The sequence below is a fragment of the Arachis duranensis genome, chromosome 8 (assembly GCF_000817695.3).
Source record: "Arachis duranensis cultivar V14167 chromosome 8, aradu.V14167.gnm2.J7QH, whole genome shotgun sequence".
Lineage (NCBI taxonomy): Eukaryota > Viridiplantae > Streptophyta > Magnoliopsida > Fabales > Fabaceae > Arachis > Arachis duranensis.
In genome coordinates this window covers 24,427,634-24,439,152 of record NC_029779.3, presented here as the reverse complement: position 1 = coordinate 24,439,152, position 11,519 = coordinate 24,427,634, and the positions used below count along the sequence as shown (strand labels likewise).

Below are 11,519 nucleotides of genomic sequence, written 5' to 3'. Positions count from 1 at the left end.
TTTAGATGATCACAATTCTTCGAGTAAATTGGACTTTTTTTTGTGTGACTTTGTTTGATTATACGATGCCTCGTCCCTCCTTAACTGAATCTAAACCAATTAGATCGTCTAAATTCAGATCCCTTAACTTGGTAACTGGCGTGATTTGAAAAGCAAGTCAATTCTCCCAACCAAGATGGAGTAACTTTTCGCATTGCGAGGATAATAACCTCCTATTATCATCTGAAATTATTTCCAAAAGATGACTAAGTCCTACTCTATACTCTAGAAATACTCACACTAGGTATTTTTTTCATTCAACTTATACATAACCTGTTAAAACTCTTACTAACTTGAGTTTGGAGTTTCTTACACGTACCATCATCACCACCATCCAAGCGAGAATGTGGAAGCACTTTGGATTGTGATATTTAGACCCATTCTTACCTTATCGGTTTCAGATCAACACCTCAGAACAGTGATAGTACATTGTCATGATTGGTTTGTGTATGACCCATTGTCAATAGACAACTAGACATTGTTATATTACTTGGTAACCCTACCTGTTAATTGCCAACAAAATTGAATCACCAACCATTTAAAATAATAATAGTAATAGAAAAAAACCTAGTTGAAAGGAGATATTGCGCCTCCAATAAACACACTCATATAGAGACGAATATTTTATATGAAGATGATATATACATATATAATCCCGCTACGTTACCAACAACATTTCTGCCAATATCTGCCAACTCTTATTTATAATTGTGTTTAATGGAAGTATCTTTGTAAATGTGTCTAATAAAAATGTTTTTATTTTTCTATAAAATATAAATAATAATATTTTTTAGTACAATTTAAAAAAAAAAACTTGATTGGATATCTCATATTTCAATGATACTATGAATAAATACTCAATTGGTGGTAAAAAATGTTAAGAGGCCAACACATTTTATCAATATTAATTATTGAGTTAACACCTTATTTTTATACCATTAAAATTTAATATTTAAAATTTAGAATTAATTTAAAATTTAATTTTTAGTATTTAAAATTGACTAAATATTAACAGAAAATAAAAAATTTTATTAGTCATGTAATATTATTCGTGACAATTATTAGGTGGTGACCCTTCTTAAGAAATAATAATAGCGATTTGGTTATCAATTCGAGTTGACGAAGTGATACCATAATGATAAGATTGATGGGTGATTGATAATGGACGAGTGATTACTAATCATGAAAACACTTAGGTAGTTGTTTAGATATAATTAGATGGGAGTTAGGAGGTGGATACTGATTAATGACTTTATTAGAACATGTTTGGATGACCGACATCGGAGGCAGTGGTTCTGGTTCCCACGTGCAGAATCACAGATTAGTTAAGTTATTGGCAAATTAAGCCCCAATGCTCAATGATACACTGAACATGGAGGTAAATTGCATAAACTCCTTTATTAATAGGGTTTGTATTATAGAGAATAGTAACCGTAATGTACTAATGTGTATGTGTATTGAACTAACACAGTGAAGGTCATTGTATACATTTAGCTATATAAAGAAGAAGAAAGCAACTAACTAATCTGCCTAGTGATTCTGTTATAACAGAATAACAGAATTAGGAAAACAGAATGCGTGTGACTTGAACTCTATGTAACTGCACTACACTTACCTGTATTATCCTCTACTGCCTGATTACTATTATTCTGTGTATATACTCTTGTGAAAGATTTAAAGTTGAAATTTTAATTATTGAAGAAAACCTCATATTTGATAAAATGCTCAAAAAAAAAAAAGTTATTAGCTAGATTATGGAACATTTTGTCAAAGATTGTTCACACTGTTTTTCTTTCTTTTAGCCAGATTGTCAAACATTTTGTGAGACTATATTGGCATGTTACTCACTTTAATGATTGCATTGCTGCCATTGCATTATACTTGTATGCATCGCAATAACAGAAGATATAAGAACATGGCTAGCAAACCGATCGTAATCGCCACTGCTATGATTTAGCAAGGAGACTATACATGTAATCGAACTAATTTGGCATATTAGCATTGCAAATTAGTAATTAATAACACCCTTGCATGGTAAAATTGTGAGAACTGTTTAAATTAAGTTACCATTGAAAATTGAAATGCAATGCTGTTTAAATACTCATCAACTCTTTTACAACGAAGCTATAATAAACATATAGTTCCAAAAAAAAATATCGCCACTTGAACGGGCACAACTTTTATTTTCACTAAACACAAGGCATGTTTTCGGAATCAATTTGAAATGATAATAACAACAACAACAACTTGGACTCAGATTTTAATTCAATTCGAAGAAATATTGGGGAACAAGAAAAAAATATTAATTCCTCAATCATCACGCTCGAAAATTGAAACTCACCGGTCCACGCAGGAGGAAGGAGGAGGAGGAGGCACCTGGCTGAATTGGTCAACGCCGGAGACCTCGACGCCGGCGCGTTTGATTGAATCGAACAAAGGAGAAACCATGATCCGATAATGAACGGGGCGTGAGTACTCCTCACAGGGATCGATTTGGACGCCAGTGACGCCGATTTCTCGGAGGCGGAGCCCTAGCTTCTCGCCAACGCGGGAAGCCACCTTGCCGTCCCAGAAACGATGCGATCTCGGGTAGCGGTTGAGGTTCGCGCGGTAACGAGCCACGAATTCCTGCTCGGAAGAAGAAGCCATGGCTATGATGGAAGAGGTGGAGGTGTTTTTCACCTGCGCCGTGATGTTCCGGCACGACAGCACCAGCTGCAGCAGGTGGCGGTGGTTGTTACCGTACGCACTCGCCATCTCACACTCACGTATGGATCCTCCTATAATGCTATTTCCTTTATTATGTCTTAGCATTTTTTTGGGTAACTTTATTGGGCCGGCCCAATTTAAGCCCAATAACTATTGGTCAAATTGACTGGGACATTTTAGTGAAAAGACAAGTTTGACCGTAAGGACCTGCAGTGCAGTGCATCGCACCGTAGCTTTGCCCCACCGGGGGTGTGTCCGTACAACAAAGTGAAAGGTGTTCCTGTCGGAGGAACGAACCCTCGTTTCGAATTTCAGCTAAAGAAAGAAGGGGGAATCCGAAAGCTTATAAACCCGACGCGATTCAACTTCTCGATTTTCATCATCGTGTGGGTGAGTTAATCATTCACTTTGAATTTGTAATGCAATATGATATAACTAGATGAGGATTACATTGAGTTTACTTGCAATTTTTGTTGTTGCAGGGTTGATCATCATTGCTTTTGCTTAGGTTTTGGAATTTGAAGTGCAGATGCATAGTTCTTAAGCTTAACCATTCTCTTTCTTCTTCTTCTTCTTCTAACTTTTTTTCAAAAATTAAACTATTGCTTAAAAGTCTGAAGTTCAATCAATAATAATAATAGTATATTCTTAAATTTCGTTGCCACTGTATCATGTTGCTTCATCTTCTCAATTATTTTATTGTCTAGGTTTTTGGAGCTTTGATTTTACCTGCTAGTGTGCTCTCGTTTTGGGGTAGTCATGCTACTTGGTTCAGCATTATTGTGATCTTAGTTGGTACTACAATGATACTTTATCTCATTTTTATGCATTGTTTCCTTTTTCAGCCAATAATGTTGGACTCCTATGATGGCTGATATCCCTGTCCAGCCTATGTATTACTCACTGGAAATGGAAGAATTATTTATAATTCCTGCTTATTGCCACATGTTTGAGTTGTTTATAATTACTGCTTTTATCAATGTATCAAATTTTCCTTATGTGTTCTGAACTGTGAAGGATAACTCAATCATTTCTACCACAGGAGGGTGATGGATCACCAATCTGGCCAGGGATTTGATTCAGATGATAGTGACCTTGATATACAAGTAGAAATTAGCAGAAGACTTGGTAAAGTGGAAGATGGATTCCCCAAAGATATGGAACTTTGTGCAGGTGAAGAGGATAAGTTTATTGAACAATCTGTAGCAGATATTTCAGCAGATGGAGAAGCTTTAGAACCATTCATAGGCATGGAGTTCAATTCAAGAGAAGAGGCCAGAGAACTATACATTGCCTACGGTAGGCGGATAGGATTTACAGTACGAATACACCATAATCGTCGTTCACGAGTAAATAACCAGGTTATTGGTCAAGATTTTGTCTGCTCAAAAGAAGGCTTTCGTGCAAAAAAGTATGTGCACAGAAAAGACAGAGTGCTTCCTCCTCCACCAGCCACCCGAGAAGGTTGTCAGGCCATGATAAGGTTGGCTTTGCGGGATGGAGGGAAGTGGGTTGTCACAAAATTTGTTAAGGAGCATACTCATAAGCTAATGAGTCCTAGTAAAGTTCCATGGCGAGGATCTGGGAAGCACTTGGTGAGTGAGGTATGCATGTCTCTCCGTAGATATCTGTGTTCCTGCCTTGTAGGAAACAAGTCACAGTCTCATGCCTGCTTTGTTTTACTATCTCAAACTTTTATTGATGGATTCAATGTATCTGTCACAGGATGAGAAAGATAAGAGGATCCGTGAACTGTCGCTTGAGTTGTATAACGAAAGGCAAAAATACAAACGACGCTGCGCTGCATATGAAGAACAGTTAAATAATATCCTGAACTATTTGGAAAAGCACACAGAACACATGTCTGAAAAAGTTGCAGATATAGTCCGAAGTATAAGAGAGATTGAGGAGGAAAAAACAGATTCAGATATCTGATAATTTGTGTCATTTATAGCATGTTCATCAATACTCATACACGCAGGTTAAGCTTGTAAGCCTATTTGCCATTTGAAGGTTTCTAACATAATGCTGTTAACATTTAGATTCTAGACGGTATTTAGCTTGGGGTTGTGTAACATTCAATTTGAACTTCAAGCAGCATATCAGAACAGTAGCCACTTGTTTCAATTATCTTGTTATTTTTTATTTTTTATTTATTTATTTATTTATTTTTTTGTTCTTACGATATCTTCCAACCTAACAAGCTAAGTTTGCCTTAGATCTGAACTTTATTGAAAAGTTGGTCACTGACCAATAGGTTGTTGCATTCATATGGCAGGATTTTCAAAATCTAAGACACTAACAAGTAAGCTAACTACTTGACCATGGTTTAATTATCTTGTTATTATTCATGCTGAAAAGTTTTAGAAATTAGAACAGTAGCCCATAAAACTAAGAACAGTCACATGGGACTCTAGTCTCTGGCCAAATCCAGGAATTTCAATATTCATAACAAAACATGGTTCACATAGCAAATTGTTGTGCTAATATTCCATTGTTATTTTTTGCTGTTGAATTAGGTAACGTAGCCAAGTAACCCCGCAATCGCATCAATCTCTTTTTCTTTTCACTGACATATGCGGGGCACTTATATAAATGATTAAGAAACGCAAAGAAATAAATGGAACAGGGTAGGAATATGAGCAAATTCAACTGAAATCACCAAACAAGAGTATTACAAGTTAAAACAGAATCAGGCCTTCTGCCCCTAAAAATAAAGAAAGAAAACACACTGTCACAATAGCAGTAGCCCACCGTTCCCTTTCCCTCCTTAGAAAAAAAGAAAGTAAGAAATCATTAGTATGTCCATCAATGTGGCCATGTCAAGTTCTAAGTGCTAACCACCCAACATTCTGGGATTGGCAAAAAAAGAACAAAAAAGAAGAAACACCAACAACAAAACAACAGCAACAAGAAGCTTCAACAAGTTCATGTTGGTGGTGGTGATGATCTGCATCCTCCTATGATAATCCACGAACACTTAACTTATTTACAACGTGGGAATCATAGCATACATTAACCTTAAACCGATCAAAAACCGCCACCCCTTTTTTGTTTCTTCCTTTTGTATGACTCTCACATATTTGTATACGTGCAATAATGTTGATGAAAGATGATTAACTGAGAGCACTGAATCCACCACCCTTCATCATTTGCTTGAATTCTCCGTAGTTAACCATGCCATCACCATCAGCGTCCACCTTCATTATCATCTTCTTGCAATCTTCATCGGTTCTACCTTGCTTAAGCCCCAAGGAAGACAAGACCGCCCTCAGCTCCTCCACGCTGATGAACCCATCTCCATTCTGGTCAAACACGTTGAAAGCTTCCTTCATGTCTTCCTCCTCGTCACCACGTTCCACCATTATAGATTCGTACAGCTCCCCAAACTCTTCGACATCCACGAATCCATCCCCATTGGCATCAATCTTGTCGATCATCTGAGCTAGTTCCTTGTCCGGAATGAAGATCCCGAGATTCTCCAGGGAGACTGTCAACTCGCTCCTGGAGATTCTCCCGTCTCCATTCCGGTCGAACATCTGGAAGACTCTCCTGAGCTCATTTGGGTCCATTATTCTTGTCTTGGTGATGATAATGGCCCTGCTGGCCCTTCTTGGTGATGAAGAGGAGGAAGAAGAAGAAGAAGAAGTGTTGTTTGTTTGGTGGGGGAACCAAGAGAAGGGAAAGAAGGGTCTTAGCTTCTTTGGAATGAGAGAAATAAGGAATGAATTTAGAATGTTGTATAGAAGCAAAATAGCTGGCATTATATATCTCTGGTTCTTATTGCTTTGTTTTTCTTTCTGTTTTGCTATGCTGTGAAGGAAACTAAATAAGGAAAAAAAGTTTGAAAGGTTAAGAAAAAAGGTTTCAAGTCAAGTAACAAGTAGCTAGATACTCTCTTGTATGGTTTTTACTATGTTTTCTTTTTCTTTTTCTTGGTTTGGTTTGGTTTCATTGCAGTGCGGTTGGTGAAGCTTTTAAGCTGTGTGACTTTGAAGGCATCGTACTACTTTAACTTTAAACGCGTATTTGGATGGTTAATTATTAATTAATAATCAATATCATTATTATTGCTATATATATGTTAGGACTTGGTTGTTCAAAGACGCGTTCATGTTAAATAATTGATTGATCGATCTTGCGTTATGCTTTTAATTAACATTTTCGTCTCAATTGGACCAATCCTTATTATATTTATTGTTTAATTAACTAACCAATGATCTAATCCAACACTCGAATAATGTAATATGGTTATGGTAGACACTATTAGTTTATACAATTAATTAACTCCATAGTGTCTGGCGTAGTGTGGTTGATTTTAGTTTTACGAAGGGTTTACTTGTATATTTCTTATGATTAATACAAAAAACGTTGGGTGATATAGAAAGAAAAATTAAATAAGAGTTAGCTAATCTTATCCTAAAGGTGTAAGTTAAGATTGTTAATAATAAAAAATTTTAAATAATTTATTTTAATAACCGTACAACAAATAAATTAAAAATTTAATTTTATATTATTTTATATTAAATAAAATAAAAATTTAATACAGTTAATTTTATATAAAAATAATAAATCAAATTTATTAATTTATTTAATAATTTTTATCTATCAAATTTACATAAAATTAACTATACTTAAATTTCTGCCGTTAATTAAACCCATTAAATAAAAGAAAGGGAGTGAGGGCGTTGATGACGGATCTGAAATAAGAGAGAGACGTTGGAGAATGGAGCCCGCCTAAAAGTAAAAGCCGGCAACAACATTATAGTATGGATTAATAATGTTTAATTGTTTGATGTGTTCATGCTACTCACTCTTCCTTTCACTGTCATTGTGATAAACGGTTGGATTTCATCAACGGCCGTTTGCTTAATTGCTCTGCTTGCCTTCTTCCACGTGGCATCACTCTTATGCTGTTTGTCTCTTCAATCACAATAAGTTCTTCCCACTCTTATGTTGTCTCTTCTAATATCTAATAGAAAAAATTTTGTTAACTATTATTACTTGATTTACAGATTTAGTGTAACAATTTTTTAAATATATTTAGATATAATGTGTTAAATTTAGGCTTATACAATATAAATAACAAAAATATTATATACACATTAAAAATTAATTATCAAATTAGTTACCTTTAAGTTCTAACGTATTAGTAAAAAGAAGATTTGATAAACTTGTGTACAGGGACGAAGACAAGTATTAGAGAAGGGGCAATGACCCTAAATAAAAAATTTTAATGTATAAAAGTCATTAATTTTTATATTAATCTCTCCTTAATTTTATGTTGGTCCCCTCTTAAGAATTACTCTAGTTCTGCCCTGCTTGTGTATGTATATCCTTAGGAACTTATTAAAAATACTATAGCACTTTCAGCTGGTGTAAGTTGAAATTATATTAAAGAATGAATAGGAGAGAGTATATATGATTCGTGAACATCATAAATAATCTAGCTAATAATTTCCAATAACTGAGTCAATTTTAAGGAGTCAAATTTCACTAGGAAAAAACTTCCATACGTCATCTACTTTTATTTCCTTATTCATTGACATTTTTTCGGTCCAATTATTACAGTATAAGTTAGTAAGTTGCCACAAGTTCTTTGAACTGGTATTTTCTTTTAAACATTCAACTTAAGAAATTGTATTTTAGTTCACTGAATGTTTGAAGCCTTCTCGATTGGATATTTAATATTAAAAATGGATGATTTTTAACTATGAATATATATTTAATTAAAACTTGTCATTTTGTCTCATTTAAAAAAGAACATTACATAGACTACTATTCTGCAGAGTAATTACTAATTAAGGAGGAGTTAGTGAAGGTAAATTATTCATGATATTAATTAATGAGAAAGTATGAGAAACTAATGGAATATTTGTAGGTGGAAACTCACCTGCAGTCGACTGCAGGTGAAGTTGCTTCTGGATCGTTGAGACGTGTTACTGTATGGTTTAAAAGAATCGATTTATTTTATACAAATGGTTTATTTAAAAAAACCGGTTTGAATAGATCAAATAACTACTTTTAAAATAATTTAAATTTTTTCTGCGTGTTATTCCTAAATTCCTAACAGATGAATTTAATATGTTCTTTTCCTTCATTCATATTGACCAATTTTTCTTTAAATTTATCTGAAATTTTTTTATTTAATTTTTGTCAAATATATGTATACAAATTATTTGAAAAAGTAAAATTTAGTATTCTGAAAAAGAAATAAAATTCACGATTTTTTTATAGGAATGACATAAATGATATCATCTGTCCTTTTTTTCGTGTCTCTGTTTCTATTTTTTTGATGAGTTTTGTTTTATTTCCCGTAACTTACATTTTCAGTTGCTTTTAAATTAAGCTGTAAACAGATTTTAAATTAAGCTGTAAAAATATGTTCAATTGCAAATTTATCGTTAAATTAAATTTTATGGTAATCAATCAATTAACTTTTATTTTACTAATAAACTATTTTCATGCAAATTATTGTTGATTTTTCAATATTATTCTATAAATAAATTATTTTTTTAAGATAATAAGACTATAATTTACTTGTCTAGAAATTATGATTTCACTGTCATCCACGTTTTTGTGTTTTTACTTATTAATTAGAATTTATTTTCAATAAAACAAAATATCTAATCAAAATATTAATTTGGTCTCCTTAAATAATTGAACATAATATTATTAATTTTGTCTACAACAAAAAATTTTAATAAATTTTTTCAAAATAAAATTGATTAAAAAATAGAGAAAAAAAGAATAACTAATGAAAATATTTATTTTGACATTGCCATCAAGAATAGGACATCAAGAATAGGATAGTCATAGAAAAAATTCAACCAAATAAAAAGGACCTAACTCATACCATTAAACTACCATCATATCATCACAATAAACTATAACATCACCAACTAAAGAGACATATAACAAATATGAAAGAGATCATGCCAAAATTTCAACAATGCTCATGCTATCAACTAGTCTACGTTATACTATAATTACATTTTTGTCTTCCATCACATGAAATTGTCATGAATTATCTTGGCATTTATGATCCTGAACATCAAAATGGTGTGATGACATAAATATGTACGTATTTATTAAATAATTTTCATCATTCACAGAGAAATGAATAAAAACATAAATTAAGAAATACATTTGAAATAATAAATTTGATTAAGAAATATAAATAAAAGGAACATACCTAATTAAAAGTTTCATATTAGTTCTGAAAAAGGGATTGAAAAAGAACGAATTTTACGTGCGAAACGAAGAAAAAGGGAATAAAAGTAACGGCTTGGTCCAATTCAAACCGATTTTCTAAAATAAACCATTTATATAAAATAAACCGATTTTTTTTAAACCATATAGTAACACGTGTCAGCCATCCAGAAGCAACTTCACCTGCAGTCGACTGCAGGTGAGTTTCTGCCATATTTGTAAGTTGTAATAAGGTAATTAAATTATCAAAAAAATATAATAACAAAAAAAAAACCAAAAATAAATTTAAATAATTTTTGTTGTCTCTCTAACAGTTAAATTATAATAAGAGACGCGTCCAGGGAACATAACATTATATTGATATGTCATAGTGAGTTGCCAGTTCTGTATGTGTAACTGTATATGTGTATCCCATGATGGTTAATAGTTAATACACGTGCATGCAGAATCTTTTATTGTGTTTAAGAGTCTATTATTATCATTATCAGTGTATAAAAAGACATTATTATAAAGAAAATGCATAATGCGAGAGTTGAAAAAGCAAAACAAAATGATCGTCGCCTGAGAGATTCGAACTCTCGCGGGGAAACCCCATGTACTTAGCAGGCACACGCCTTAACCACTCGGCCAAAGCGACAACTTAGTATGCTGGACTTCGAATACTATTATTGAATAATATCAAAAATAAATTAAAGAAAAGTTGGGCTCACAAGGTCCAAAGATTGTTTATGGATTGTCCTTAAGCCCCACAGGCTCTGAAATAAAATGCTTTATTCTATCTTTTGGGTTTTGACATGATTCTTGTATTGAAATTGAAGTCACATGGAAATGTAGAAACTGGAAAGTGTTTGGCATATTGAAAGAACTTCAATTTATGTGATTGGAATATGTCATGCATAAACATTATTGGTTACCTTGTATATTTGCCTTCATTTTTCTTTGTTGTTTTGTTTTTCTCAGAATGTCATGAAGCAATTTAGGAGTAGATGTATGCACATATTAATTGACTGGGATAATATGGACAGTAAATTGCTTACCTTCCACTTACATTACACCTGCTACCAAACATTTATGCACACCAGGTTGATGACAAATGATTTGGATACTAAATATTCCACCATTGGTTGATTTTTTCATTTTTAATTTGTTAGTGGTTGTTAGTATTAAACTATTCTTCCACCTTAGCTCATGACAACAATAAAGAAGTCTCGTGGCCCACAAATTCAATCCAACAAAATACATTAATTCAATTACCATGATAAAATTGTGGAGGAATGTTAGGGAGCAGCAATTTTGGTGTTTTGTAACCATCAATTGACTATCAATAGTATTTTTAATGATGTGAGATTACATCTAATAGTGAGAGATCACTCACTTTTGTTTTGATGGTTAGGTACTGGTCAGAAAACACAAAAGTTGCTGACCCCCTAGACTTTTCCAAAATTGTGAAAGAATAAGAAAAGAAAAGAAGAACTTTAATTGAGCAAATAAAAATAAGATAAGAACAACTATAAATAAGATAGAGAAAAGATAAGATAAGATAATAAAGACTAAAATTG

General features: G+C 33.0%; 3 protein-coding genes and 1 non-coding gene across 9 annotated transcripts; 1 reads left to right on the top strand and 3 right to left on the bottom strand.

The window, feature by feature from the left end:
* Positions 1-2,091: 2,091 nt before the first annotated feature.
* On the bottom strand, positions 2,092-2,826 carry LOC107461492 (uncharacterized). Its single transcript, XM_016080005.3, has one exon. The coding sequence runs from the start codon at positions 2,794-2,796 to the stop codon at positions 2,377-2,379; it is 420 nt and encodes a 139-aa protein (XP_015935491.1). The 5' UTR covers positions 2,797-2,826; the 3' UTR covers positions 2,092-2,376.
* A 122-nt stretch (positions 2,827-2,948) lies between these two features.
* LOC107461491 (protein FAR1-RELATED SEQUENCE 12) lies at positions 2,949-4,869 on the top strand. Of its 6 annotated transcripts, XM_052253129.1 has the most exons (6): positions 2,949-3,138; positions 3,231-3,284; positions 3,456-3,501; positions 3,594-3,641; positions 3,791-4,352; positions 4,474-4,869. In XM_052253129.1, exons 4-6 carry the CDS (start codon positions 3,613-3,615, stop codon positions 4,681-4,683), a joined length of 801 nt encoding a protein of 266 aa, XP_052109089.1. In that variant the 5' UTR covers positions 2,949-3,138; positions 3,231-3,284; positions 3,456-3,501; positions 3,594-3,612; the 3' UTR covers positions 4,684-4,869. The 6 variants fall into 6 exon arrangements, with proteins under 6 accessions (XP_052109089.1, XP_052109090.1, XP_020984758.1 ...); XM_052253130.1 differs by lacking the exon at positions 3,594-3,641 and having other exon boundaries at positions 3,231-3,256; positions 3,456-3,543; XM_021129099.2 differs by lacking the exon at positions 3,594-3,641 and having other exon boundaries at positions 3,456-3,543.
* Positions 4,870-5,387: 518 nt separating this feature from the next.
* LOC107461517 (calmodulin-like protein 3) lies at positions 5,388-6,698 on the bottom strand. Its single transcript, XM_016080038.3, has one exon. It carries the CDS (start codon positions 6,510-6,512, stop codon positions 5,865-5,867), a length of 648 nt encoding a protein of 215 aa, XP_015935524.1. The 5' UTR covers positions 6,513-6,698; the 3' UTR covers positions 5,388-5,864.
* Positions 6,699-10,515: 3,817 nt separating this feature from the next.
* On the bottom strand, positions 10,516-10,597 carry TRNAS-GCU (transfer RNA serine (anticodon GCU)). Its single transcript has one exon. It is a non-coding gene; the product is annotated as a tRNA-Ser (tRNA).
* Positions 10,598-11,519: the final 922 nt, after the last annotated feature.

Excerpts from the sequence above, each read along its gene's own strand:
- LOC107461492 (XM_016080005.3), bottom strand. The coding sequence starts at position 2,796 with ATGGCGAGTGCGTACGGTAACAACCACCGCCACCTGCTGCAGCTGGTG.
- LOC107461491 (XM_021129096.2), top strand. The coding sequence starts at position 3,613 with ATGATGGCTGATATCCCTGTCCAGCCTAT. Across the intron at positions 3,642-3,790 it reads GATATCCCTGTCCAGCCTAT|GAGGGTGATGGATCACCAAT; the intron begins GTATTACTCACT and ends TTTCTACCACAG. Across the intron at positions 4,353-4,473 it reads GGAAGCACTTGGTGAGTGAG|GATGAGAAAGATAAGAGGAT; the intron begins GTATGCATGTCT and ends TATCTGTCACAG.
- LOC107461517 (XM_016080038.3), bottom strand. The coding sequence starts at position 6,512 with ATGCCAGCTATTTTGCTTCTATACAACATTCTAAATTCATTCCTTATT.